Source organism: Dipodomys spectabilis, unplaced genomic scaffold, assembly GCF_019054845.1.
Source record: "Dipodomys spectabilis isolate Male_0828 unplaced genomic scaffold, ASM1905484v1 ptg000783l, whole genome shotgun sequence".
NCBI classification, from domain to species: domain Eukaryota; kingdom Metazoa; phylum Chordata; class Mammalia; order Rodentia; family Heteromyidae; genus Dipodomys; species Dipodomys spectabilis.
Genome location: NW_024871460.1, coordinates 3577093 through 3603793, shown reverse-complemented (window position 1 = coordinate 3603793; position 26701 = coordinate 3577093). Strand labels below are relative to the sequence as shown.

Here is a 26701-nt window from a genome sequence, read left to right as displayed (position 1 = left end):
CTCAGGGCCTGGGCATTGTCTCCGAGCTATTTTTGCTCACAGATCGAGCTCTACCACTTGAGCCACAGCTCCACTTCCAGCTTTTTAGTGGCTAATTAGAGATAAGAGTCTTTCAGACTTTCTTGCCTGGGCTGGCTTTGAACCACGATCCTCAGATCTCAGCTTCTGAGTTGTTAGCTTCTGAGTTGTTACCATAGCCCTACTTAAACTGGACATTTTTCAAAATGAGTGTAATTGCCAATTTTATGTATATTTTACCACCATTAAAAAAAATTGACTCAGTTAAAGATGAAAACAAATCACTGAAAACTACTCATCACTGCTTTTATTTTGTATTCAAGGTCACAGTCAACCAGGAGGGAAAGGTTCTGTTGCTCTGTCAAATAAATATATTTAAAGCTAGCGAACATCAGAGCAGAATTTCATCAAACCTATAAAAGTGATGGGAAATTGTATTAGTAGTTGTTTACAGCTATACAGTTAACATATTACAAGGGAAACATAATATAAATATATTCAAAGGCTTCATTTCTAATACTTGACATTTCAGATTTTTGAAAACATAAAAATTACTGCCAAACAAAACTCAGACCACATCAGCAATGGTTTTAAAAAAGGAAGCAATTTAATCATTATAATACAGAGTGCTTTAAGAAGTTCTGAATATATAAAAGAAAAAAACAGTTTAGTGCATTCAATTGTTACAGTCTTTACATTGCTTCTTTTAAAAAAGTTACCAGTAGTATGAAAAAAGCCACCCACAAAGCCAGCTGTCTGAGGGAAGAATCAGCTAAATTGCAGCATTTGGAGTTACTAATAAAGCTATCGTTAAAAAATAAAAAGTTTGTAAAAATGAAAGCAGCATGCTTTTTCATAACATTTTCATTAGCTGACATTTAACCAAGAGCTTAATGTTTATTATTCATTAAATTAGATAAACTGGCCAAGCCCACTACATGTGATCATTCAGAAAAACATTTTAAAAATTCAAAGCTAATGAATCTGAACATTTCCTCTATGAAGAAAGCCCATTATGCAAAGTGGTCCTATGAAAAGAGAAGGTCCTTCTCACCGGGGATGAACAGCACCTGTCTTTACAAAGTTGTCAGTTCCTGTGAACCTTCAGTCTCCTGATAACAGCAAGAGTTCACAGCATTCCCATGATTCTAAGTAAACAGCTAACTTTTAACTCATTGGGATCAGTTCAGAATTTTTTTTCCTCTAATCCCTGAAAGTGTTACACAAGGTGGAATTCCACTGAAAGGTAATTCTTGAAAATTCTGATCCAATATGAACATTCCTGATTTCCACATGATTGTAAAAAAAAAAAAAAGCCATCCCCCTCCAAGTATTTTACTACATGATTCTTTTTCACATTTTTTGGCATGGCATTTCACTCTATTCAACTTACACCAGTTTCTTTTCCTTCTTCGGCATTATTTTTAGCTTAGTACAAAGCAAATTCGCATCTAATGGAAAAAATCACATATTCTAAGTAGAAATAGTGGTACCCATGAGTGTGCTTAATGGAAGATCTAATCCTTAAGGGCCAGTGATACCACAAATCTTTCTCTTCCAGTATGTGTATATTTTTACACTTGAAATTTTTTAAGCCCTTGTACAACTTTTAGTCTTGGTGCAGAGACAAATAAATAATTTACAGAAATAAATCAGCATTTTTTCTCTCCCATTTCTAAGTAATTTTTACTTTGTAAAATGTTTGGTCACTCAAAAGCTGTAAGCTTCATCATATATGGATGAATGCGGGCAGTCCAGCCTGTCTTAACTAGACACAAAGCAGTAAGCTGCACTGAAAATGAGAAGTGCTAGTGGTCATCAACCCCCTTCAGAAAGTTGAAGATTCAGAATGTTTCCATCCTAGCAGAATAAAAACGAAGTGTACTAAAATCTGAATTTTTACAAGTTGTTTTTTCATTAGTGTTCTATTTACATTGCAGAACTTCCGCCAACTGCAGTAGTTTAACTTTGGCACATTAAGTCCATTTCTTTTGGATACTGGATCCTGTTTTTTTTCAGAGTGTGTATGCCTTGTAACATTTCTCAGTGTCACCAAAGATTGGCCCCATTCACAGTAACTCAGACATCTTGAGTTGAAGAATTAATTCTCCTTCAACATTTTAAGCAGCTATAAAAGAAAAACATCATAAAAAGCTGAAACTTAAAGAAAACTATTTTTTACTTTTTAATACTTTTAAGAGCAAAAATGATACAAATTACCAATAGCAACACATCTTGTTTTCTTACTGACACTGTGATCACCTACCACATACATCTCACTAGACTTTGTGTGTATGATTTGCTTACAGACATTTATCACCTTTCTGGAATTGTTTACAAAAAATTATTAGTAAGAAATATATATTCCATTGTCAGTATTTGTAATTATCAAATTACAAAATGTTTCTATACCAGGCTGGCATGTACAAAAGATATATGTGTTAAAGATATATGTGCTTCCACTTAGTACAGTGGCTACTTTAGAAAGATTTTGGTAATTTTGTAAATTGAACCCTATTTTAAATGAAGAAAAAAAGCTTGGAGGAAATCTATGATGAATTCTCTATAAGTGAAAAAGTATTTTATTGCAACAATGACATACTAATTAATATTTATAATTTTAGGCTCTTGTTTAAAACCTTCTATATTTACCAAAAAAAGTAAATAAACCTACACTGTTTTGGGTTGTTTTGGTAGTGTGTGTGAGACTCTGAACGCAGGGCCTCCTGCTTGTGTGGCAAGTGCGCTGCTGCGTAGCCATGCTTTCAGACTTTGTTGGAACTGGTTATTTTGAGACAGGGCTTCCCTTTTGGCCTAGTGTGCATGCTTGGACTGCGATCATCCTATTTTCTGCTTTCTGAAATAGCGGGGGTGAGAGGCGTGTGCCACGACTCTGCTTCTGTTGAGACAAAAGGCTCATATACTTTTTTTCCCAGGCTGGCCAGGAACTGAGACCCACCAAATCTTAGCCTCCTATATAGCTGGGATGATAGTTGTGTGACACTGCCGCAGCAACTAATAGTTAAGAAGGTATCAGGTGAGCTCTCTGCCTGGGCTAGCCTGGAATCAGGTTAGGCTAAAACACCATTTTTTAAAAGCTGAAGATTTATGTGAATTTTTTTTCCTGTAATTGGTATTCATAAGAGTGTTAATATAAACACAAGAATTATCCTCTAAATTTAAGTTTCTAGTACACTATACAGAAAAGTTCACCTTATTTTTATAGAAGTTTACAATTCCCCAGAAAATCACTGCAAAGGTTGTAACAGCAATTCACTGCAGAAACAAATTTGTTGATTTAATCTTAGCTGAGTGTGCATTCTTGTGTTTAGCAATTGAAAAAAGGCCTGTTAAAAAATATGCATTTGGGTCAGAACAACGCCTGTCCTGAGGTTTGCTGACATGAGGAGGTAGACAGTTGGGACTTCAGGATAAAACTGTACAAAACCATTTGGCTTTGTGACTTACAATGATTATATTATGCTTTATAACCTAAGATGAGATTTGTACCGCTTATTACAATAGGTACATTTTAGTTCATTTGTTGTTCTTCCCAAAAATGTTAGCTAAGAAGAATATCATCTAGTACATATTAAGATCTCTGTAAATAATTGTTAAAATGAACAAGTCAGAGGAAAGATATGGAGGAATTAAGTTAATATTATGTAGAGTAAGAGAACCTAAGAACTGAAAAATGGGTTACAGATGTAGGAAGAAGGGCTTATATGTAATAATCATGAAGGTCTATTCTTCATTTCCTCCCTACCTGCACTAATTTCTGCTACCATAATGTTATTCAGCTCACAGACACACACACAAATTTCATGAAAACTTTGTTGTCTGCAAAACCATGTGCTTTTATCCCAAATACAAAACAGAAAAGAATAAAACCTGTTCCTGAGTTCAAAAGTATTAAGTACTGAAGTCTTAACTCCAAACCAGGTAACAGATTTACAATTATAGCATGTGTGTGTGTGTGTGTGTGTGTGTGCACGCGCGTGTGCCTGTTCTGGGGTTTGAACTCAGGTCCTAGACACTGTCCCTGAGTTTTTATACTCAAGGCTAGAGCTTTACCTCTTGAGCCACAGCTTCAGTTCTGTTTTTTGTTTTTTGTTTCTGGTACTTTATTGGAGATAAGAGACTCACAAACTTTCCTGGCTTCGCACCACAATCTTTAGATTTCAGCCTCCTGAGTAGCTAAGATTACAGGCATGAGTCACCAGTGCCTGGTTAAACCTTAAATTTTGATTAATCTAATGTGTAATGTATTAAGAATCATACTAAAACCTTATATATTTATTCTATATTTGTTTCCACTTTTAAGGCTATTCATTTATTTTGTTTTGAGAGAGTCTCACCATGTATTCCTACAAACTGCTGAGGTTATAAGTATGTACTACTGCACCTGGCCAGAGATTTATTTTTTTAACCAAACATAGTATTTGTACTGGGAACAGAGTTATTTTATATCTATGAATGAAAATATATCCTTTTTTGGGGAAGGGGGTCCGGTCGTGGGGCCTGAACTCTGGGCCTGGGCGCTGTCCCTCAGCTCTTCAGCTCAAGGCTAGCGCTCTACCACTTGAGCCACAGTGCCGCTTCTGGCTTTTTTCTTTTTGCTTATGTGGTGCTGAGGAATCAAACCCAGGGACTCATGCATGCAAGGCAAGTGCTCTACCACTGAGCCACCTTTCCAGCCCCGAAAATATATCTTATATAACAGTTAATTTAATATCGTATCTATTATTTTCCTTTTGCCAATTATTTCTGCCTAAGAAATCATTTCTATTGCAGCTTCTCAAACACAGATGCACCTAATAAGGAAATATGAATTTATAGAGCTTTTGCTTTTAAAAGACAAAAGATATTAAACAATTTTAATATAAAAGTGCTTTAAACTCTAGCTAAAAATTGAATACTTTTGAGACAATATAATGAAAAAAAAACTATACTTGTTTGACCTAGTTTCCTAACATTGAACAATCCTCACCCTGTAGTAAGTCTCCTTCCTTCAGTATACTTTTCCCCTTCTTTTTAGTTTTAGTTTTTGAATCCTTTCCTTAAATAGAAAAAAAAATAAAGCTTTAATGAAGGGAAGGTCACAAGAACTACATTTCATTTACCTTCAGTGTTTAATTCCCTATCTCCTATCTTACAGGTGAATAACTTTTCTTTGAAACAAACTGAAAAAAATTTTTTTTGCCAGTCCTGGGACTTGAACTCAGGGCTTGCGCACTGTCCCTGAGCTTCTTTTGCTCAAGGCTAGCCCTCTGCCACTTGAGCCAAAGCGCCACCTCAAACTTTTTTTCTGTTTATGCGGTACTGAGGACTCAAACCCAGGGTTTCACACATGCTAGGCAAGCACTCTACCACTAAGGCACATTCCCAACCTTGAAGATTATTTTACATTAAAAAAATGCCTGGTGCCAAAGGCCCATGCCTGTAAGCCTATCTACTCAGGAGACTGAGATCTGAGAATCAAGGTTTGAAGCCACCCGGACAGAAAAGTCTGTGTGACTCTGATCTTCAATTAACCATCAAAAAAACAGAAGTGGCTCAAGTGACAGTGTGCTCACCTTGAGCAAAAAAGCTCAGGGACAGCATCCAGACCCCAATTTCAAGTTCCAGGACTGGCACTTAAGAAAAAAAAGCAACATTAGTCATTAAAGCAATATTAAAACTCTATATGATAATCAAACTACACCTGATCATCACTCATATATGTCTTGGCTAGCCTAATGACATCTAGTCCTCTTATTACGGAAAAGTATTTTAGAAAACACGTTATCCAATAAGGTACTTTACACAGTTATAACACACTCAGGTGAACACTTACACACTTCAGTCATCCGATTTAGAAAGCTTCCGCTTCACATGTCGTGGGGGTTCCCAAGTATCGCTATCATCTGTCTCTTCTTCATCCTCTTCCTGATCTTCAACAACTTCCTCTTCCTCCTCGTTTTCCTCAAATAATTCTAAACCTAACTCAGATCGTCTCTGTCTTTCTGCAAACCACTCTCTAACCTGCTCATAGCCCATGTGTGATCTGTTGACAAGTTCATCCAGGTCTTGCTCATTAAGAAATTTGTGCTTCAGGTAATAATCCTTAAGTATGGCAGTTCCAGTTTTAAATTTTATCAATGATGGTGCCCGGTCCCAGTTGTTAATTCTTTTGCCGCCTCTGGGTCGCCCCCGAGGTCTTCCTCTTCCACGTCCTTTGGGTCTCCCTCTCCCTCTTTTCCTAAGGGAAGATAGACCATTCATTCTGCCTGAACTGGCACTTTGATAGTAGTAGTACCATTTCAGGTTTCCGTTCTTCCACGCGTAACGGGTGTCGCCAAACCAACTAACAATGTCTGTCCTGGCAAGTCCACTTTCTTCTGCCAACTTGTCGTACTCTTCAGGTGATGGCCACTGTGTTCGAACAAACGCACTTTTAAGCAAGTGCAACTGCTCAGGGGTTTTCTTGCATATCTTGCCCGTACTCGCTGACTTGGGGGTGATCGATTCTTCTTGGGGAGAAGTTTCCCCAGCTTCTTCTTTGGAACTACCTGCATTGCTTTCATCGATTTCGACTTTCTCTTCCTTTAAAGCTTTTGATTTCTTCTTCTCTGTAAACCAAGCATCAATTTCTCTTCTCGTAAGTTTGGTTTGTGCTCTTAACCTATTTAATTCTTCTTCTGTAAGTGTGGAGCTGTTGAGAAAACTTGCCTGAAGGACCCGAAGTTGTTCTGCGGTTTTCTCTTTAAACTTCTGGGGCGTGAAGTCGGGAAAGGGATTCCAGGATTGCTTAGGCTGCGAGGCCGCCACGGGTGGGGGCTCTGTGGCCTCATCACTGGAGTCTATGATAATGGTGGCCGAGGAATCACTGTTGAGATGTAAGCTCTGGTTACTCTTTGAGTTTCTCTGGTTGTACCTGGTGTCACTAAACCATTTTTTAATCTCACCTTTTGTGAGGCCTGTTATTTTCATAAGTCTGATAATTTCTGAGTCGTGGGGAAACTGACTTTTAAGGTAGCTAACCTTTAGTTCTGCTAGTTGCTCTTTTGTCTTTTTTGCCCGAATACCAAATGAATCGGGGTTTGCCAGCGTAGTTTCGGGTTTGGCATTCTGGGGGGGCGGAAGTGCTGCACTGGCCGGCTTCGTTTCTGCAGCAGGCTGAGCAGCAGGGACTTGACTTTTCTGGACACTTGTTTGATTTGGAACCCCTGCCACTGTCAAGGCTATGGGTGCTGTTACTGGCAAGCTGTTTGTTCCAGCTACTTGAGTAAGGACCAGACCCGGCTGACCAACTATTTGACACGTCTGTAAAATAGATGGTAAACCATTATTCCCTGTGGAAATGTGGGTCGGGATGACAGTTATGGTCTGAGGTACAGTATGCACTGTCCCATTGAATTGCTTTCTTCTCGCCTCCTCTACTTCTTCGGGAGTCCAACTAACACCATGTTTTAGGCGTTGAGCTGAAAACCATATCTTGATCTGTTCCTCTGTATATTTTGCTTGAGCCGAAAGAACGGTAATCTCTGACATTGTTGGATAAGGGAATTTGTTGTAGGTGTTCAGTAGGAGAGGATTGTTGTCCAGTGCAGCATTGTAGGCAGGAATGCTATTAACAGGGATTAAGACTTTGGGAATCAGGTTTGAGTTCTGCTGAGCAGACACGGCGGTTATGACCTGTGATAGCCCAGGAAGAACTGCTGCGGGGGTCACCACTGTGTTGCCAGTATTTGCATGTATTCTGTTTACAACGGAAGTACTGGTGGTAGATTCTGGAGCTGAAGAATTTGCATTTTCTACCTTTTCTTCCCTGTCTGGTTTGATTTCATTTTCTTTCTCCTCAGGAGTGTCCTCAGATGAGTTATGATGGACTGTAATCCGTTTGTTTTCTACTTTATTTTTCATCATTTTCATGATAGGTGTTTTACTGATAGAGATTCCTGAAGAAGAAACTTCTATGGACTCTGCTTGTTCTGCATTTTCTTCTTTAACAAAACTACCATCAAAGGTCAGATCATTTATTGTTTGTTCAAAGATTGTCTGGTTGTTACGTTTCACCATTGTCAACTTGAAATTCTCTTCTCCTGGGTGGTATTTCATATTATGCTCAGAAAGTGCATCATACCTTTTGGTAAGAAAATTGCATTCAACACAAACATAAGATGAATTTAGTACTACATTGGGATGTTCTGAATCCACATGAAAAGTAAACATATTTAAATCTGGAGTTTGGAAACTACAATATTTACATTCATAGCCACCTTCAACTTTTTTATTTTGCTGATTGTCGGAATCCACAGACTCATGAACTTCTTCATCACTTGAGATACTCTCTGCTCTGGCATTTTCCACAGGTGTAAGTACTGGAGGACCTTCATCCAAATCTGATATCAACTCAAGATCTGCATCCTGTTCACTAGCCAGGACCATGCAAGGTGTTGTTGACTTTCGCCTGCTCGCCATTCTGATGTTATGGGCGAAACCTCAGTGTTGATTGAAAAGCATTGAGGCTGAAAACTATTCAAGATTCTTCATTTGAAAACAATGGCTTCTGGTTCTTCAAGTCCACTTTTGTGCTCAACAAGTCTCTTTAGCAGCTTTTTCATGGTGCAATCAAGTAAAGAGCTTACTGTTGACAGATAAAATACTGTTGAACTGCTGAAATTTTTGAAGCACAACGCCAATCACCTACATTGAAATAAATTTAAAATGAGTGGCAATGATCCTTGAAGCAAATTATGGTTATATTTCACTCATTTAAAGTTGTTGTACAGCTCAGTCATAAAGATCTACATTAAGATAAGAATCAGAAAACACATTAGGTAACATAGATGGTTGTATCCAAACTAACTCCATGAAGATTTTGTATGGAACTCATGGTCAAACCCATGCTTGTTTGTTTGAATCTTTTAGTAGGCTAGATATTAGAAAGGAAGAGGAAAAGGGCCTACTTTTGGCAAGGAGAATACCATCAATGTAAAATGGCAAACTGTTAACAAGAAAGGATCTTTCAAACCATAAAAGAAGCCACAGATAACAAAAAAAGATGGTCATTATATGTGTAAGAAATTCAATCTGTCACTTGTTTTCTTCCTACTGGTCTGGCTCATTTGCCCAGAAGCAAGTTTAAGTATGGCAAAAAAATAGCAAAAATGGAAGATGAATGATCAAAGTGTCAGAAACATTACACTTAATCATTCTGTACAATACTAGTAGAATTTATAAAATGTCTACTCATACCATGCCCCTGCTGCAGGTCACTGTGTAGAAATAAAGTTCTAGCTCCCTACAGCATACATAACTGCCTTGACTAGCCCACCCCAACCTCAGATTTACATCTCAACTTTTTCCTTTTTACTACTATGTTCTTTCCACCTAAGTAATTGCCATTCCTGAAACACTTAACCCATTTTCAGAACTTTACTCAGTCCATTCCTGATGCTAAGTCACTTTGTTCACTTGATGTGATGATCCTTCTATCCATTCTAGAACAGTCATTCTCTTTAACTTGGTCCCATCGCTTCCTGTTTATTTCTATTCTGGTACTTACCATATAGTAGCAAAGCAATTATCCGTTTCCAGCTCTACTTCACCATCTATACCTGTGGTCTCCTTATTAATATTATGTACCATGCAGTTTTTCTTGTTCCTACCAATAGTCTTACTCCAATGAGCAAAGCACCTTTATATTTTCAATGTAACACTTTCCCACTGAACTATTTTGTCTGAAATCTCACTCATGTCTGTTGTCTCCATTGAGTATGAGAAGGCGAGTCAAGCAAGTAATCCCTAAATATTTAATTGAACTAACAGGAATAGGAAAATAGTCCTACAAACTCCAACAGGGCCCAGGGATATAATCATAAGCAACAATCGCTGAAATTCACAAAGTGATCTTAAATCACTGAAAGATTAATAAATGTAGCAATCAAACTATTTTAAATTTTGAGCAAGAGGGATGGCTCAAGTAGTTAAGCTCCTGTTTAACAAGCCATTATGCTCTGAGTTCACAACCCAGCACCATCAAAAATAATTTTTGGTGCTAATTCAGTCAACCTTTAAGTGAATCCAAATGAACAAAATGAGCAAAAAGTGATCTAATTCATTTCCCTCCAGAATTTAAAACGATTTCATTTACTAGCATCTTTGCTAGGTGAAGTAAAGAGAAAAGCTTGCTCCAAAGAGTATGGAACAAAACAAGGTCTTTATGAGAAGATACGACAGACTCTATTAAATGAGAGACACTTTTGTAGAAACAGAGCTGCATACTTGACTTTGTAAGTGGTAAGATCCTCCCTAGAGGGCTGGGAAGGTGGCTCAGTGGTAGAGTGCTTGCCTTGCATGCATGAGGCCCTGAGTTCGATTCCTCAGCACCACATAAGCAGAAAAAGCTGGAAGTGGTGCTGTAGCTCAAGTGGTAGAGTGCTAGGCTTGAGCTGAAGAGCCCAGGGACAGCGCCCAGGCCCAGACAGCAGACAGAAACTTTAACAAAATGAGAATCAGGAAGCTGAAGTCTGTTTTGAGTGGGGTGGGAGTTAGGGGAGAAGGTGATGAAGGGACAAGGAAATGCTGGACAAATACAACTGTAATACTAAACGCCAACATGTGACAAAGGAAGTGGAAACTTGGTGTGACTGGTGGGTGAGGGGCAGCTGGTGCCAGGAGAGGAAGTGATGGGAAGGGCGATTGTAATTAGGATGCACTGTACACGTAAATGGGCATGCTAGCTTGTAAACCCTTTGTACAATTTGTAGAAAAAATATTAATGAAACTACTTAGAGGATTAACCCCTGCCAAAAAAAAAAAAGGCTTCAGCTCATCATAGTGAGAGATCAAGACCTGGTCTCAAAAAACTGACAACTCCCAACAAACAAAAACCTGATTAGCTCATATATTTTCGACTACTTCAACCTCCGCTTACTTCCACATTCAACTATATAGCTATGAGAAATACAATTCTTCTTTACTTCTAAAACTGTTTGTTTGGCACCATCTATCTTCAGGTTCTCCATGATTTTCCTAACAAAACTAGACACAGTATATTATTTAACAGATAAGAATCCCTAAGCCAGGCACTGATGGTTCACACCTATAATCCTAGCTACTCCGGAGGCTGAGATCTGAGGATCAAGGATTAAGGCTAGCTGGGCAGGAAAGTCTGTGAGACTCCAATCTCCAATTAACCACCAGAAAACAGGGAAGTGGAGCGTGGCTCAAAGCTGTAGAGTGCTATCATAGAGCAAAGGAGGTCAGGAACATCACCCAGACCTTGAGTTCAAGCCCCATAACTGACAAAGAAAAAAATAAAGTATCATCAGGATTCTTATTATAGTCATAATTTTGGAGGAAACAAGGACCTTAATGCAATGCACCATTTTATGGAAGTGAAACCTAGGCTCAAGGTAATTAATTTAGTCAGACATTGGAGTATAGGATTAAACCGTACAGGGGCTGGGAAGTTGGCTCAGTGGTAGAGCGCTTGCCTTGCATGCCTGAGGCCCTGGGTTTGATTCCTCAGCACCACATAAGCAAAAAGAAAAAAGCCAGAAGTGGTGCTGTGGCTCAAGTGGTAGAGTGCTAGCCTTGAGCTGAAGAGCTAAGGAACAGCACTCAGGCCCAGAGTTCAGGCCCCATGAGTACCCCCAAAAGAAGAAAGGATTAAACCATACAGTTTGAAGTCCCTTTTGTCACTGTGGTATCTGGAAAAGCTACTCAATTTCAACCTCGGGCTCCTCACCTATAAAACCAAGACCCTTCAAGAAATCCATATAACAACAATTTGTGGAATGTCAAGCATGTGCCAGGCATTGAGTTGACATTGGGAATGCAGTGGTGACCATACAGATCGTCTGCACTCTGTCAGACACTAGTCTAACAAAGCAAGCAACATTTAGAATAACTGCAATCAGTGCAGTAAGAGAAGTAGTCAGAATTATCAGGCGCACATTTGCAGAAAGCTTCTAGCAAAGTGGCAGAGAAGGCTTTCTTGTGGGAAATAGGAACATGTAACTGCCTAAGAGTAATAATGCTGAACAAGTACTAATGCTTCCTTTACCCATGCATTTGATACACAGAGTCTAATTGACACTATTTTCTAGTCTGAAAAATGCTTCTAGGAGAGTAAGAAATATTACCTGTTTAGTATTACACATTTTCTCTTTTTTTTTTTTTGAGAAAGCAAATTGTCTAAAAAGGCACATATATTGAATGAAAAAGCAAGAGCAAAAATGTAAGAAGTTTTTTTTTTTTTTTTTTTTTGCTTTTTGCTTATGTGGTGCTGAGGAATCGAACCCAGGGCCTCTGGCATGCAAGGCATGCGCTCTACCACTGAGCCACCTTCCCAGCCCCTGTAAGAAGTTTTTTTGTGGGGGTTGGGCATGGAGCTTGAACTCTAGGCCCCGGTGCTGTCCCTCAGCTCTTCAGTTCAAGGATAGTGCTCTACCCACTTGAGCCACAGTTCCAGTTCCAGTTTTCTGGTGGTTTATTGGAGATAAGAGTCTCACAGACTTTCTGCTCAGGCTGGTTCTGAACTGCAATACTCAGATCTCAGCCTCCTGAGTAGCTAGGATTACAGGTGTGAGCCACTGGTGCCCAGAGAAGAGGTGGGGGGGGGGGGGGGGGAGAGAAGAGGAAGAGGGAGAGAGGAGGGAGAAGAGGAGGAAGCGACCACCACTGTGGATGGACAGGTATCCCAGCTCTATTTGAAGGTCTACTAAAAACAGGGCTCAAAATCAAGTTGGAGCTGGGCACTCATGGCTCACACCTATAATCCTAGTTACTGAGGAGTTCGAAGATTGCAGTTCAAGCCAGTCTAGACAGGAAAGCCCATGATACCTTCTCCAATTAACTACCAAAAAAGCCAGAAGTGGAGCTGTGGCTCAAGTGGTAAAGTGTTAGACTGGAGCAAAATAAAAAAACTTAAGGAGAGAGCTCAGACACTGAGGTCAAGCCTCAGGACAGATATACACATAAAGAAAAATCAATTTGGGAAAACATACATTACTTACCTATAAAAGGTCAATTGCACAACTGAGTATTTAGGTGGCTTTGCAATTAAAACATAATAAAAAGTATGATCTAAATGCATTACCATCTGGAGTAGAGAAGGCTAACAGGGTGAATGAGAATGAATATTCTCAAAGTAGTTCATTTGCATGTATGAAAATAGAACAATAAAATTTTCTGAAACTGTTTTAAGAAGGGAGAGTGTTAATAGGGAGAGGAATGGAGGGAGTAGATTTTTGTGTTTTTTGTTGTTCGTGGGGCTTTGAACTCTGGGTACTGTCTCTGACCTCTTTTGCTCAGGGCTAGCTCTCTACCACTCGGAGCCACAACACCACATCCAGTTTTCTGGTGGTCAATTGGAGACTTTCCTACCTAGGCTGGGTTTGAACTACAATCCTCAGATCTCAGTTTACTAAGTCCAAGTGTGTGTGTGTGTGTGTGTGTGTGTGTGTGTGTGTGTGTGTGTGTGTGTGTGTGTGTGTGTGTGTGTGTGTGTGTGTGAGATTTTATATATATATATATATTTAACATTGTATATATACATATATGTTTATTATAGATATTATAAATGTTATATACTGAGTACATAAAGACTGAATGTATAAAAATACTTTGTAAGAGGGGCTGGGAAGGTGGCTCATGGTAGAGTGCTTGCCTTGCATGCATGAAGCCCTGGGTTAGATTCCTCAGCACCACATAAGCAGAAAAAGCCAAAAGTGGCATTGTGGCTCAAATAGTAGAGCACTTGCCTTGAGCTGAAGAACTGAGGGACAGCGCCCAGGCCCAGAGTTCAGGCCTCACAACAGACAAAAAAAAAAAAAAAATACTTTGAAAGAAACAGTAATTAATATTGGTAATACTTTAAGAACTCTAAAGTCTGAATTTTTTAAAATCAAAGTGATATTACATTAACTACTATTTCATTAACTACTAATTCTTAGTTCTCTGTAAAATCATTTTAAGTAACAATTGGACTGAGACACAATTTGAAACATAGTATATAATATAATGTTTCTTACAAAGACTGGTTAATCAGGTAAACATGAACATATGTAAAGTATAGTCAAATATATAAATATTAGTATAGTTAACATATATGAATTTAATTTGAAAGTGCTCAAGATCCTAATTTTATAATGATGATTAGTTATTAATAGCAGCCTACATGTTGAAAATACATTTTCAGAAACTCTTCATGTAAGTCTTGAAGCTTATTTTTTAGAAATAAGCTTCTAGAAATAGGCAAATAAACTTCTAGAAATAGGTAAAGAATAATAAAATTTCGCACCCATTTTCAACACATTGCAAGTTCTGTCCTCAGGACCTTCATCTGTCTTGTTTACTCTGTTATCACAATACCCAGTAGCATGCCTGACACATGACAGACTTCAACCAATATTAATTTAAAAATCAATGATCAATTTACCATGTAAGATTTATTATGAAGTGTGATTTTTTTCCTTTGAAAATTGGTCAATTCTCTCATGGTTGTTAAAGGCTGAAAGTACATTTTTAAAGAAAGTAGAAAGAGTTTTATCATTAACCAGACAGTGTCATGGAATTTAACGTGAGCACACTGGATCCGAGGTTTATAAATTGTCTCAAACACATACTTGCCATGGCCTTCTCAGCATTGTGATCTTTCACACGGAAGGGCACCTTCATTCCAGTTAGGTGGTTAGCTCAGGCCATCATTACTATAGTTCTGAAGTAGCTTGTAGTCTTCGCCTACAAAAAAAAGTATTTTTTTATTATTCTCAATATTAGTTAAACTTAGGAGATTTTATACTTTATGCCTTGACCTTATGAAAATTTAATTTCAGGGAGAAAATATTACCTCATAGAAATAAAAAAATCAATATTGAAAGGTAGCCCAATTCAAAACAGCACATTAAAAATGTTACTAATGCAGAACAACCAAATAACTATTAAACTGTATTCAAAAAATTCAAAATGTGAATATATATAGTCTATAATGTGAAAAATCAATACTGAAGTTAGCTTTTTTAAATAAAAAATTTAATTTTAAGGTAACTTAGTCAAACTAAGAGCCAAGAGTAAGAGTATACATTTATGTGTTTACACATAAACTTACTCGTAATTGTATTAACTGGAATAGGGAGAATTATTAATGCTGGTAAGATAAGTCAATAATAACTTTAAAGAATCTAGTAGTCTACCCTTTGAACATGAAATTGCCTAATAGAGTAGCTGGAGTTTAATTAGCTCTTACTAGATGGCTACTCCCAAATAGTATTACACTCAGTGTGTTGTGAAATGCTAGTTTTTTGTTTTTTTTTTTTTGGTCAGTCGTGGGGCTTGAACTCTGGGCTTAGGCTCTTCAGCTCAAGGCAAGTGCTCTACCAGTTGAGCCACAGCACCACTACTGGTATTGTATACCCAAAACTTAAAAAGTTTTCTCTGAAAATTCAGATTAATATCTAAAAATGTTTGGTTTACCCAAAGTAGGTAAACAACTTAGGAAAATTTAATAAAAATCATACTTGTGCCAGGCACTGGTGGCTTATGCTGTAATCTTAGCTACTCAGGAGGCTGAGATCTGAGCATCTCGGTTCGAACCCAGCCCACGCAGGAAAGTCTATGAGACTCTTATCTCCAATGAACCACCAGAAAACCGGAAGTGGCACTGTGGCTCAAGTGGTAGAACGCTCACCTTGAGCTGAAAAGTTCAAAGACATTGCCCAGAGTTCAAGCCCCATGACCAACCAAAAAAAAAAGGCTAACAGTATGTTTGTTGTTCTTGAAGCATGAATACTAAATTCAGTGAATAAAGGAAGATGACCCCCCCATACCCTGTTCTTTTGTTACTGCTAACATTACATACATACAAGTTTATAAGCCTTCTTAGGCCATGAAATAATTAAGTACATCAAAACATCTACTAGGCTGGGTGCTTGTGCTTCATGTCTGTAATCCTAGCTATTCAGAAGGCTGAGATTTGAGGATGGCAATTCTAAGCCAGCCTGGGCAGAAAAGTCCTCAAGACTTTTTTTTTTTTTTTTGTCTGTTGTGGGGCCTAAACTCTGGGCCTGGGCGCTGTCCCTCAGCTCTTCAGCTCAAGGTTAGTGCTCTACCACTTGAGCCCAGTGCCATTTCCAGCTTTTTCTATTTATGTGGTGCTGGGGAATTGAACCCAGGGCCTCATGCATGTGAGGCAAACACTCCACCACTGAGCCACCTTCCCAGCCCCCCTCAAGACTCTTTTTTTTTTTTTTTTGTCGGTCGTGGGGCTTGAACTCTGGGCCTGGGCGCTATCCCTCAGCTCTTCAGCTCAAGGCGAGCACTCTACCACTTGAGCTACAGCGCCACTTCCGGTTTTCTGGTGGTTTTTATTGGAGATAGGAGTCTTACGGTCTTTCTTGCCCGGGCTGGCTTTGAACCGTGATCCTCAGATCTCAGCCTCCTGAGTAGCTAGGATTACAGGCGTGAGCCACCAGCGCCCGGCCCCCTCAAGACTCTTATCTTCAATTAACCACCAAAAAACCAAATGTGGAGTTGTAGCTCAAGTGGTCAAGCTCTAGCCTTGAGCAAAATAGTTCAGAGACAGTACCTAGGCCCTGAGTTCAAGCCCCAGTACTAACAAAAAAAGAAAAAGAAAAAGAAAGGAAAGAAAAGTCTGCTAGGGGCTGGGAAAGTGGCTCAGTGGTAGAGCGCTTGCCTTGCATGCATGAGGCCCTGGGTTCAATTCCTCAGCACCACATAAGCAAAAAGAAAAAAGCCGGAAGTGGCGCTGTGGCTCAATTGGTAGAGTGCTAGTCTTGAGCTTAAGAGCTGAGGGACAGTGCCCAGACTCAGAGTTCAGGCCCCATGACCAGACCCAAAAAAGAAAAAAAAGAAAAGTCTGCTAGTGAAATACTTCCTAATTGAGTTAAATCTTAAGCTGAATAATCACAGTATTTTCATGAAAACCAAAAGAGCGGTTTCCTGGTAGGGACAGTAAAGATCTTATCTCTGTAGTCTGAGATTCTAAAATTTCATTTCCTGTTACCTCCAGTAGGCTACTCCTTAGCTATCCATCTAGAGGATGTGGACTAGAAGACAGGAAACAGCTGCCAAAAAGGGAGGTGATATTCTGAAATGAATTATTATAGGAAATTGCTAACCTATTTCAATCAATTCTTAAATTACAAAGCAAATACAAAATGTTTTATTAAACAAGCATCTCCAGCCGGGCGCTGGTGGCTCACGCCTGTAATCCTAGCTACTCAGGAGGCTGAGATCTGAGGATCACGGTTCAAAGCCAGCCCGGGCAGGAGAGACCGGGCAGGAGAGACCGTGAGACTCTTATCTCCAATAAACCACCAGAAAACCGGAAGTGGCGCTGTAGCTCAAGCGGTAGAGCGCTCGCCTTGAGCTGAAGAGCTGAGGGACAACGCCCAGACCCAGAGTTCAAGCCCCATGACCGACAAAAAAAAAAAAAAAAAAACAAGCATCTCCAGAGAAGAGCTGCTAAAACGCATATAGGCACAGAGCAACTAGACATGCAACAAATGAGCACTTAATATATTCAATGAAAATCTTCTTTGTGCGATGCTATTTCAGTTCCTGATATTGAGATGCCCTTAGAACATTTCTTTGTAATTCGGAGCATTTTTTTAAATTTAGGGTGAGTGGATTTCTGAAACTGAAGAGCTGATCTCAAACCATGTACATTAAATAATCAAATAGAACAAGATGTTCTTTGTGGCAGTATACAGACTATAAAGACTCAAGAACCTATGCTCTGGAACAAACCAAATTCACTTACTACCTGTGCACCTATGATTGTTAGATTGTTCTGATTTTTTTTTTTGTCAGTCGTGGGGCTTGAACTCTGGGCTTGGGCGCTGTCCCTGAGCTCTTCAGCTCAAGGTGAGTACTCTACCGCTTGAGCCACAGCACCACTTCCAGTTTTCTCGTCGTTTACTGGAGATAAGAGTCTCACAGAGTTTCTTGCCTGGGCTGGCTTTGAACCACAATCCTCAGATCTCAGACTCCTGAGTAGCTAGGATTATAGGCTTGTTCTGATCTTAAGATATAAATTTCAAGTTGTGAGTCTTTTGTCTCGACAATCAAGGTAACAATAAACCAAACTAATACACTGTTTCTCATTTCATGCTTCTGAATATATTAAACCATGCTAGAATAACTTTAATAGGCAGATATTGGTCATAATTTAATCCCTGTATACACACACACACACACACACACACACACACACACACATACACACACACACACACACACCATGGCTTCAAAATGTATCATTAATTTATTTCATAAAATAAATTGCTCACATAAAGAATCCTATATTAGGAGAAGTTGTTTTCATTCTCTCTTTCACCCTCCCAAATAAAATCAATGCCTAGTGAAGCTTTAACAAAATTTTTTAAAATACTGGGCTGTAAGAGAGTAGATTTAGGACAGAAGCTAGATAATTATAAGTGAAGTACTTAGAAATATCAAAACTTTTCAACAAAATGAAATAGGAAAAGACCTTTAAAAGAAGGATAAAGCCAGGCGCCAGTGGCTCACACCTGTAATCCTAGCTACTCAGGAGGCTGAGAGCTGAGGATCACTGTCCAAAGCCAGCCTGGGCAGGAAAGTCTGTGAGATCCTTATCTCTAATAAACCACTCAAAAACCAGAAGTAGAGCTGTGGCGCAAGCCATAGAGCGCTCTCCTTGAGCTGAAGAGTGCAGGGACAGTACCCAAGCCCAGAGTTCAAGCTCCACGACCGACAAAAAAAAAAAAAAAGAAAAGGATAAACCCCAAGATATGGACACAAGAGGTTTTGCTTTGTTGTTGTTGTTTTTAATGTACTATGTGATTTTTTTTTCTTTTGTATGTTCCTCTTCCCATGGTATATCCCCTGTTGTCACTGTTTGATTTTGTTACCCTGCAACTTATATATACATTTATCTAATTTGGGGAGGGGAAGAGAAATAATAAAACGCTGAAACAAGGACAGAGGATGACCCATTGCAACAATGATACTCACAAGACACTATGTTGGAAATGAACTTTACAACTTTAGGGGGGAGGTGAGGAAGGGAAGGGATAGTAGGAAAAAAAAAACAAAGGAGGCGGTAACAATGTTTGATAAGAAATGTACTCATTACCTTACTCATGTAACTGTAACCCTTCTGTACAGCATCTTCACAATAAAATAAAATTTAAAAAAAAGAAAAAAGAAGGATAAAGGGTCTGGGAATGGGAATGTGGCTTAGTGGTAGAGCGCTTGCCTAGCATGCATGAAGCTCTGGGTTCGACTCATCACTACCACATCAACAGTAAAAGCCGGACATGGTGCTGTGGCTCAAGTGGTAGAGTGCTAGACTTGAGCAAAAAAAGCTCAGTGACAGTGCCCAGGCCCTGAGTTCAAGCCCCAAGACTGGCAAAATATATAAATAGATAAGTAAACAAATAAATGAAGGAAGGAAGGAAGGATAAAGGAAGTCAGAAATTATATGGGCAGTATTACATCCCAAATCTTTAGTGCAGATATTTTTTAACTGATAAATATATATACATATATATATATGTATATATATACATATATATATATATATATAATTTAGGTACCATTTTAATGTGGGGTTTTTTTTTGGCCAGTCATGGGGCCTGAACTCTGGGTCTGGGCACTGTCCCTCAGCTCTTCAGCTCAAGGCTAGCACTCTACCACTGGAGCCACAGCACCACTTCCGGCTTTTTCTGTTTATGTGGTGCTGAGGAATCGAACCCAGGGCCTATGCTTGCAAGGCATGCACTCTACCGCTGAGCTACCTTCCCAGCCCCCCATTTTAATGTTTTGATAAGCTCTGATAATGATTTTTTTTTTCAAAATCAAAGTCTAAAAACTGAAAATAAAAGTCCTGCTTTAAAAATGACTTATTCTAAGTTGGGTGTGCCTGTAATCCCAGCACTCAGCAGGTTAGGCAGGAGAATCTCACTTTGAAGCCAGCCTGGACTACACAGCAAGACCTATTTCAAAACAAACTAATTTAAAAAATTTATTCAATTCCCTTGAATATTATGAAGCTACTCATATATACTTTAAAAAAAAATAAAGTCTGGTGCTTGGAAGGTGGTTCAGTGGTAGAGTGCTTGCCTTGTATGCATGAGGTTCTGGGTTCAATTCCTCAGTACCACATAAGCAGAAAAAGCCAGAAGTGGCGCTGTGGCTCAAGTGGTAGACTGCTAGCCTTGAGCTGAAGAGCTGAGGGACAGTGCCCAGGCCCAGAGTTCAGGCCCCACAACTATCCAAAAATAATAAATAAAGTCTGCCACACTATTTGTTAAGGCCAAGGTCTATTATACTATACACATATACATATATGTATAGGCAAATATCTTTCTGCCTCTTAGGTGCATAATGGATTATATAAAACACTGAGACTAAGTATCTTTCAAGAATAATTTATAGTCGGGTGCCGGTGGCTCATGCCTGTAATCCTAGCTACTCAGGAGGCTGAGATCTGAGGATCACGGTTCAAAGCCAGCCCAGGCAGGAAAGTCCATGAGACTCTTATTTCCAATAAACCACTAGAAAACCGGAAGTGGCACTGTGGCTCAAGTGGTAGAGCACTCATCTTGAGCTGAAGAGCACAGGGACAGCACCCAGGCCCAGAGTTCAAGCCCCACAACCAAAAAAAAAAAGAATAATATATGGAGGCCAGATGCCAGTGGCTCAACCAGTAATTGTAGCTACTCAGAAGACTGAGATCTGGTGGATTACAGTTTGAAGCCAGCCAGGAAACAAAAGTCCAGGAGACTCTGTCTCCAATAACCAACAAATATTGTGAGGCAAGAGGCATGGCTCCAGTGGTTGAGCACTAGCTATTAGCAAGAGAGCTAAAGGAGAGCAAGAAGCCAGAATTCAAGCTCTAGTACTGGCGTATGTGTGTGCATGTGTGTGTACACACACCAATAACAAAAAAGGATCTGAAGCCGGGCACCAGTGGCCATGCCGTAATCCTAGCTACTCAGAGGCTGAGATCTGATGATCACAGTTCGAAACCAGCCCACACAGGAAAGTTCGTGAGACTCTTATTTCCAATTAACCATCAGAAAACCAGAAGTAGAGCTGTGGCTCCAAGTGGTTGAGCACTAGCCTTGGGCAAAAAGAGCTCAAGTTCCAGGACAGTGCCCTGGCCAAGTTCAAGCCCCATGACTGACAAAATAAACAAGCAATATCTGGCAACTTCCATGTTAATATTTATTTTAAAAATAAATTATATAAAATACAATCTCAGCTGGGTGCCAGTGGCTCATGTCTGTAATCCTAGCTACTCAGGAGGCTGAGATCTGAGGATCGCAGTTCAAAGCCAGCCTGGGCAGGAAACTCTGTGAGACTCTTATCTCCAATAAACCGGAAGTAGCCCTGTGGCTCAATCGGTACAGCGCTCACCTTGAGCTGAAGAACACAAGGGCAACACCCAAGCCCAGAGTTCAAGCCCCATGACCGACAAAAATAAAATAAAATACAATCTTGAAAATGTAAGCTCAAATATATATCTTGATTATAATATAAATCATCAACTTCAGTCATGCAAATCTTGTTACTGATAGAACAATAAGAAGTCAATAAATATTTCAATAATATTACAGAAATATTGGCCTTTATTCAAGAACAGTATAAATTTTTTAAATAAATATCTTACTTTTGAAGTTACATAGGATTACTTTTTAATTTATTTATTTTTAAATTTATTTATTTTTTAATTAATTTATTTTTTTGTCAGTTGAGGGGCTTCAACATAGGACCTGGGGACTGTCTCTGAGCTCTTTTGCTCAAGGCTAGTACTCTATCACTTTGACCAACAGCTCCACCTGTGGTTTTTCAGTGGTTAATTGGAGGTAAGAGTCTCACAGGCACTTTTCTGCCTGGGCTGGCTTTGAATCATGATCCTCAGATCTCAGCCTCCTGGGTAGCTAGGATTATAGGTGTGAGCCACCAGCACAAAGCACATAGGATTATTTATAAAAAGGGATTTATATCCAAAAACTTAAAAGTTAATGTACTAGCTAAGTTCTGGTGTTCACATCTGTAATACACCTCACTATTCAGGAGTCTGAGATTCAAAGGACTAGGTTCAAACCCAGTCAGAGCAGAAAAGGCCATGACAGTCCATCTCCAAAATAACCAGCAAAAAGCCACACTGAAGGTGTGGCTCAAATGGTAATAATACTAGCCATGCAAGCACAGGCCTTGAGTTCAAACCCAAGTACTGGCAAAAAAAAAAAAAAAAGTGTGCTTATTACAGTTTATACATTATGGAACATTACATAGACATAAGAAAATGACCCCGGGCTGGGAAGATGGCTCAGTGGTAGAGTGCTTGCCTTGCATGCATGAGGCCCTGGATTCAATTCCTCAGCACCACATAAGCAAAAAAGTAAAAAGCTGGAAGTGGCACTGTGGCTCAAGTGGTAGAGTGCTAGCCTTGAGCTGAAGAGCTGAGGGACAGCGCCCAGGCCCAGAGTTCAGACCCCACAACTGGACCCCCCAAAAAAAAAAAAAAGAAAAAGAAAATGACCCCATGTCATTGTAGAAAAACGGATTGAATGGAAAGATATACTGAGCAAGATAACATAAGCTCAAAAGAGAAGACATGGGCCCAGCACTGGTGGCTCATGACTGTGATTTTAGCTACTGAGGAGGATGAGATCCAATGGTCATGATTAACAGCCAGCCAGGGTAGAAAACCATGACAGACTCTATTTTCAATTAGCCAGCAAAATGCCAAATGGAAGGGGTAGCTCAAGTGGTAGAGTGCTAGAGGTGAATGAAAGAGCCAAGTAAGAAAACTAGGCCTGAGTCATTTGTGGAAGCTAGATCTAAAAGACGTATTCACAGACATAAACAAACATAGGTATGCGTACGTATCTGAATGAATAAACATACATGTAAGTCTAGGGGACTATCCAGGAAGAGAAAGGGAAAAACACAGTGGGTGAATAATTTTGAGATACAATGTGACTACATGTGAAAATGGCATAAAGAACCTCAATGAAAGCTGTTGATCAACAGGGAAGGATGGAATGGGGAAAGAGAAACAGGCTCCATTGAGGAGGGCTGGGTATTAACGGGAGGGGTTGGGTTAACAAGGAGAGTGAATGAGGATGAATATGGTAGAAACAGATGGTTCGCATGTATGAAAATAGAACAGTGAACCTGTTGCTATTCTATCAGGAAGGGGAAGAGGGTAATGAAGAGGAATAGAGGGAGGACATTGTTAAGAGGAAATGTCAGAATAAAATCCTCCCTCGTATAGCTAATGTATGCTGATAAAAAAAATGCAATACCTGGTTATTACCACAAACAGTACAGTAAATAAGTTCTAACACTTCCATGAATAAGTGCATTGACTATGACGTTAAGTTAGAAAATAGTTTAGGGTACAGAACTTTCTATACTGTTAAAATTCCAATAAGCAGGGACTGGGAAGGTGGCTGGCTCAGTGATAAGAGTGCTTGCCTTGCATGCATGAGGCCCTGGGTCCAATTCCTCAGCACCACATAAACAGAAAAAGCCGGAAGTGGCACTATGGCTCAAGTGGTAGAGCACCCAGGCCCAGGGCTCAGACCCCAGGACCAACAACAACAAAAATCCAATAAGCAATCTTCTTAGTCCAAATCTACACGGCTGCAGCATAAATAAAACGGCTATTCCCTCAACTATAGCTGAGATCAGTTTAATATTTTAATAGCATTTTCATGTAAAGTATTAAGCTACAATTTATGGAAAACTAAGTGTCAAATATCACATTTTGTTTATTATTATATATCATCACATCATCTTTCCATCCGATTATGAAAGGTGATACAAAAGACAGAAAACCTTCTAAGTGAACTACGTCTATGCTATCAATTTTACTAATAACTAGAAAATGTTATTCCTTAAAAAAAAAAGAATGTGCAAATCCAGTTAGTTAGCTCAGCTATAAAGGAAATAAAGCAACTAATGAGCATCTTCCACACAGGCACATTTATGTTTTCGGCCTTAGCATATTTGCAAACCATCTGGTACCCATGCCTCCCTAGTTCACCCAGCCTAATCTGTTCAAAACTGAATATGAAACTTGAGCAATGTGCACTTTGATGGAGCCAGAGGATGGCACACATGTACAACAATGTTCCAAATATGAAGCCTGAACTAGTTTATACCTCAACTGTATTGTTTCATTTCCAGTGAAGATGCTAACGCTGTTTTGAAAATGAAGGAGGCTCAAGAAATCTGCAGGAATCATAGCTATCATGGATTACTGTATTATTTTCTTTCTCATTTTAATCTTGTTAAGTAAAGATATGGGGAGGTACTTCTACAAAAAAAGAGAGATGCTATCATTTTGTATTAAAGAGTCAAGAATATGTATTTTTCTCCTTCCTAAAATTAATCTGTGTAACCTTAAAATGCTTAGAGGAAGGAGAGAAAAACAGGAAAAATCATTCATGAAAGCCCTTTTGCTTTGATGTCCTATTACCACATTATTGTCAGTGGCAGCTCTCATTCTTCTTTTACTTAAAATCAGGAGTTGGAATTACTACAATAGAAATCAAAATTATTTATAAATACAGTAGTGCCTACATCCCTGGTAAAACTAATTCTTGCTAATCCTCACTACCAGTTTAAGAACAAACGACTTAAGAAGATTTTCAGAAACAAAGATGATGTATGTAGCACCACATAACACAAAGACGAAGAAACAATGACCAACTCAAACAAATTACAGGTTCACTTATGTATGTGTAACACACACACACACACACCTCAGTCCAGCACATAGTCCCTTTAATTACTTCTTGGAAGCTGATCAGCCTCCCTATTCCTGAGCCACTGTATATGTCCCCATCGTGAGATTTATTTCCTTTTTTTTTCTCCTTTCCCCCCCAAAAAATCAAGTTAATCTCTAAAAGAATTACTCCTTCCTTTCAAGTTACATGGAATCCCATCTAATCACATCACACAGTCCCTACCAGCCACGCTTAAATCTCTCTCCCTCTGTCTCTCTCTCCCTCTCGCTGTCTCTTGTCTGCCTATCTCTCCCTCTCTCGCTGCAAGTGCAGAGCTGAGTATGGTAAAGTGCTGTGGGCCGTCTGCTCTGTCTGCCTTCCTCTCCTATCACCCCATTCCCAGTTTCCTAATTCGTGGCCCTGGGTGTCTCACTGAAGCCTTCCCGGAGGCTTGATCCCTCACTAACCTTGGCTAAGGGAATCAAACTGGATCTTTGCCTTTTTGGAGTTTGCTCTTTCCTTACTGTCACTCGTGGAAGGGATCAGAGACATACTGACACAAAGGACGTCAAATCTCTTAGCTTCAATTTTGGTGTAAAGACACACCGCAGGGAAAGGACATCAGGGCTACTTTCCTGCCATGAGACCACGATCCTCTCACACCCTCTTCTTGTCCTTCATCCCAATCATCAGTGGGTCTTTCCTGCTTCCAGTGGGTCCGATCTTTTTACGGGTCGCTTCTTTCGGGCCCCAGGGCTCAGAGATTCTTCTGGGTCCTCTTCTACCTCCCACCCCCCCACCCCAGAGCAGTCTACTTGTAAGGCAGAGGACATTTCCATCCTCACACACTAACTTCTCCCCCGAGCACTCGGGGCTCCCTCAAAATCATCGCAGAGTTCTTAAGGACTCAACTCCTAGTGGGGACACGACCTCGCCCCGAAAGGGGGTGCACAGCCTTCTCCTTCCCCCGGAACTCGCACCCCAAACCAGCGCTCGGCTCCCAGCAGGAGACCTTCCAACCCTGGAGACTGCGACCCCCGCGAGCCGGCCGCACGCCCCCCAGACCCAGGCCCGCACTGCGGCCCGGGACCCCCAGTCCCAGACGCCGCCCCCCCCCCCAGGCCCTGACCTCGCCCCCCGCACAACCCCAAGTTGCTCCATCTTCTCGCAAAGTCAGGAGCTGAGATTTTTGCCCTCAGCCAGACCCGCCTCCCACCCCCCGGCCGGAGGACGCCCAGGAACCGCGGTCGGTCCCCCGCGGTCGGTCTCCCCGCCACCGGGGCAGGCCCGGTCCCGCGCCGCGGATGCCCCGCACCGGGGCCGCCCACCGCCCGCCGCCGCGGGCGGGCTCAGCCCGCCGGTCCGCGTCCCGCTCGCCTCCCTCCGGCCGCCCGCGCCGCGCGCTCGCTCCCCGCGCCGGCCGCCGGCCTCGGCGCAGGTTCCCACCCCAGCCCGCGCCGCCGGGGCCCCGCGCCGCCCAGCCCGCTCGCGCCGCTACCTGCAGGGGCCGCCGCGCCTCTCAGACACCCGCCGCCGCCATCTTGCATTTCAAACCGACTGCACTTTTCTGGGAGTCAACTCTGACCTGTGAACCCTAAACCCGGAACCACTCGGCCGGCCCGCGGACGGGCCTCGGAGCTCCACAACCCCCCACGGAGCTCGGGGACCCACGGTAAGAGCGTGAGAAGTGGCGTAAGCCCCAGCGGGCGGCCCGGGGCGGAGAGGGAGGAGACAGAGCCGACCGAGGCGGGGGTCCTCCACAGGCCCCCCGCGCCGCGCCGCGCCGCGCTCCCCACTCCCACACCCCGTCGCTTCCCCAGGGTGCGACCCGAGCCGCTCCCCGGGATCCGCGCGACGCGGGACGGGATGACGCGCCCCGCCCCCTGTCACCAGAAACCACGCCCCCTCGATACCACGCCCCTCTGCCTCGCCGCGGCCCCGCC

At 40.9% G+C, this 26701-nt stretch overlaps 1 protein-coding gene across 2 annotated transcripts; it reads right to left on the bottom strand.

Moving 5' to 3' along the window:
- Positions 1-303: 303 nt before the first annotated feature.
- Positions 304-26529, bottom strand: Zhx1 (zinc fingers and homeoboxes 1). 2 transcript variants are annotated; one of them, XR_006146484.1, is made up of 5 exons: positions 26257-26529; positions 14637-14751; positions 5855-8706; positions 5009-5077; positions 304-2146 (listed from the first exon to the last, which is right to left on the bottom strand). XR_006146484.1 is itself a non-coding variant. In XM_042672979.1 (4 exons), the coding sequence occupies exon 3, from the start codon at positions 8479-8481 to the stop codon at positions 5860-5862; it is 2622 nt and encodes an 873-aa protein (XP_042528913.1). In that variant the 5' UTR covers positions 8482-8706; positions 14637-14751; positions 26257-26528; the 3' UTR covers positions 304-2146; positions 5855-5859. The 2 variants fall into 2 exon arrangements, 1 of the variants encoding a protein (XP_042528913.1); XM_042672979.1 differs by lacking the exon at positions 5009-5077 and having other exon boundaries at positions 26257-26528.
- Between the last annotated feature and the right edge of the window lie 172 nt (positions 26530-26701).